This window comes from Pundamilia nyererei, unplaced genomic scaffold (genome assembly GCF_000239375.1).
Source record: "Pundamilia nyererei isolate P.nyererei 1_Seehausen unplaced genomic scaffold, PunNye1.0 scaffold00003, whole genome shotgun sequence".
Lineage (NCBI taxonomy): Eukaryota > Metazoa > Chordata > Actinopteri > Cichliformes > Cichlidae > Pundamilia > Pundamilia nyererei.
Window position 1 is genome coordinate 7899146 of NW_005187404.1, and position 2530 is coordinate 7901675.

The following is a 2530-nucleotide window of genomic DNA, read 5'->3' on the forward strand; positions in this document are numbered from 1 at the left end:
GGCTCATCCCGGCATCCTGAGGGGAGGTAATTTGCACGGATCAAGGGGGCAAGGCGCCGCAAAGTATAAATACTGTGACTTCAATAGAGGATCACCAGCAGGTTCCCAACTCCGCTACCAAAGGAGGAGGAATTGGCTGAGAAGATATATCTTCATATATTTTTTACCTTTTGTCCAGAGTTTGGCTGCATCACCTTGTATCATTTTCAAGGGGTCGACTTTAAAAAGAGCCGCACCACTGATGTCTTAAGCTGTCGTGGAGCAAAGGGAGAGTGTGTGAGTGAGTGAGTGTGGTGTGTGTGATTTTTTTAAAGAGGAGAGGAAGGAGTGATGGAAGAGCTCACCGCTTTCGTGTCTAAGTCTTTCGATCAGAAAGTGAAGGAGAAGAAGGAAGTGATAACCTACAGGGAGGTGTTGGAGACCGGGTCGACGCGAGCAGGGAGCAGGGAGTCTTTATCTGCGGAGCCGGGGAGCCGAGAGGAGCCGGCCGCCGTTAACCGGAACGTTGCGCTCTCGCCGGGCAGGGAAACTGACATGCTCGGCCCGGAAAGAATCAGGGACGCCGGGAGCCCCAAACTCATTGACGGTAGGACTTCACGGTGTTCTGTACACAGTCTTTACGAGCAGGAATGTGTAGAGGACTTAGAGGAGAGAAAGACAGAGAGAGAGAGGGGAGTGATCGAGCCCTGAGAAGACAAGCGAGCGTGCAGCCACATGTTTATTTGCGAAAAAGAGTTGAGCTCATGACTGTCATCCACACGGATATATTGCAGATTTTTAGCAGCCCGGTGGAGCGATTCTCGATTTAGTGACAGTCAGTTAGCGAGGTAAGAAGAGAAATTATTAACTGATGCTTTCTGGAAGTGCAGGCTATCGATTGGTTTTGGTAACTGTAGCTGTTTGCCTTATTTAAAAAAGAAAGAAAGAAAATAGCTACTCCTGAGACTGTAATGCTAATTAAAATATAGCTTATTATCTCTTTATAATGCATTAAAAAAGTTTCAATTTAAAAAATACAGAACACCAGGAAAAGGCCCACGTGTGACAAACAGTAAGGCCCGCATGTGGAAAACTACCCATATTTCTATAATATTAGTGCACTTGCGATATCGTGCTTTTTATGTATATATGTATATGTATATGTATATACAGATCATACAAATAATTATGTGGATTGTCTTCAGTAACGCTGCAGGTTAACCTCCTTGAGAGTGATCAGATTTATTTAAGAAGCATTGATTGTCAATGACCTCGGGCATCTGTACTTGCTATATTGTGAGGCCTATGGGAACGTTTGAAAAGAAGGCGTAAAAACACACCTGGCGTTCAAATCAGTGGACTCGAGCGATTCAGTACAAGTCCTGTCATTTCTGCTGTAACTAACGTGTGATCCCGCACACCAATATAACACAGGCTTACACCAGAAGGGATAATTATTTATCACCGCTATCCTCAATAATTTAGCGTTTTTATGTATATATTTATGATTGCATAACCAAAACATTAGCAGGTAAACAAACCGGTGATGTAAAAAATCGTACTTCCAACACTAAAGGCTGAACCAAATAGAAATATTTACATTTGATTACGATTTTCAGAGAAAATTTTGCTTGACGTTTTAATGAAAGTGGAGCAGATGCTCGTGTGTCCCGTGCAAGCCTTCCCCACAGTGTTTTCTGAAACCTGGACAAAATGTGACAACATACTGGACAAGATATCTTAGAGCTGGGTGCTTGCGAAAAAAAGACATCTGTTCGTCATGGGCAGCGTGGTTAAAAGCGGAACTGCGACAAGCGTGTATCAGACATCCAACAGTGGGCACAGCGTTGCATATTTATAAGCAGTTAATAATTAAAGAGCTTTATGTAGCTCTACAAAACATCCGAGGTCTGATAGCTCTGTGATATTTGAGGGCACGTCTTTCTTTCTCTCTTTCTTTGGCGGTTGTAAGCTTTTATTTAATTGCTTTATTTAAATTCCTAGCTGATTTTTGTGTGTGTTAGGTGCCCTTTAATCTCCGCTTGCATACCCAGGTGGGTGGCTTGTGTTTTTACCTGTTTATAATCTGAATTATGCGTTAGCCTAAACATGACAGTGAAGCATTTTTGCACATTAAAAAAAAAGAAAAAAATAACACTTTTAAGCACCTTAGAAATATGCAGTCCAGTAATAAGCAGGCTGGAGGTCACAGTACAGCCACATGATGTTGACGTCTCCCTCTTTTCTCGTCCGCACAACAGGCACCACGGATGTAAAAGAGAGAAAAGAGGACTCGAAGCCCATTGAAGACGAGACACAAACTAAAATCAAACAGAGGAGAAGTCGGACTAACTTCACATTAGAGCAGCTCAATGAGCTGGAGCGGCTCTTCGACGAAACCCACTACCCGGACGCCTTCATGCGGGAGGAGCTTAGCCAGCGACTGGGACTGTCGGAGGCCCGAGTACAGGTAGGGACAGTCAGTTAAACGAGACTATAATAATAATAATAATAATAATAATAATAATAATAATAATAATAATAATAATAA

General features: G+C 42.7%; 1 protein-coding gene across 2 annotated transcripts in view; it reads left to right on the forward strand.

Annotated features, from left to right (window-relative positions):
- The first annotated feature begins 36 nt into the window (after window positions 1-36).
- Window positions 37-2530, forward strand: part of shox2 (shox homeobox 2) — a 7924-nt gene continuing 5430 nt past the window's right edge. For both annotated transcript variants that reach the window (XM_005720851.1, XM_005720852.1), the window contains exons 1-2: window positions 37-586; window positions 2241-2449. In XM_005720851.1, the coding sequence (XP_005720908.1) occupies window positions 331-586; window positions 2241-2449 (465 nt within the window). In that variant the 5' untranslated portion in view covers window positions 37-330. The remainder of the gene's footprint in view (window positions 587-2240; window positions 2450-2530) is intronic.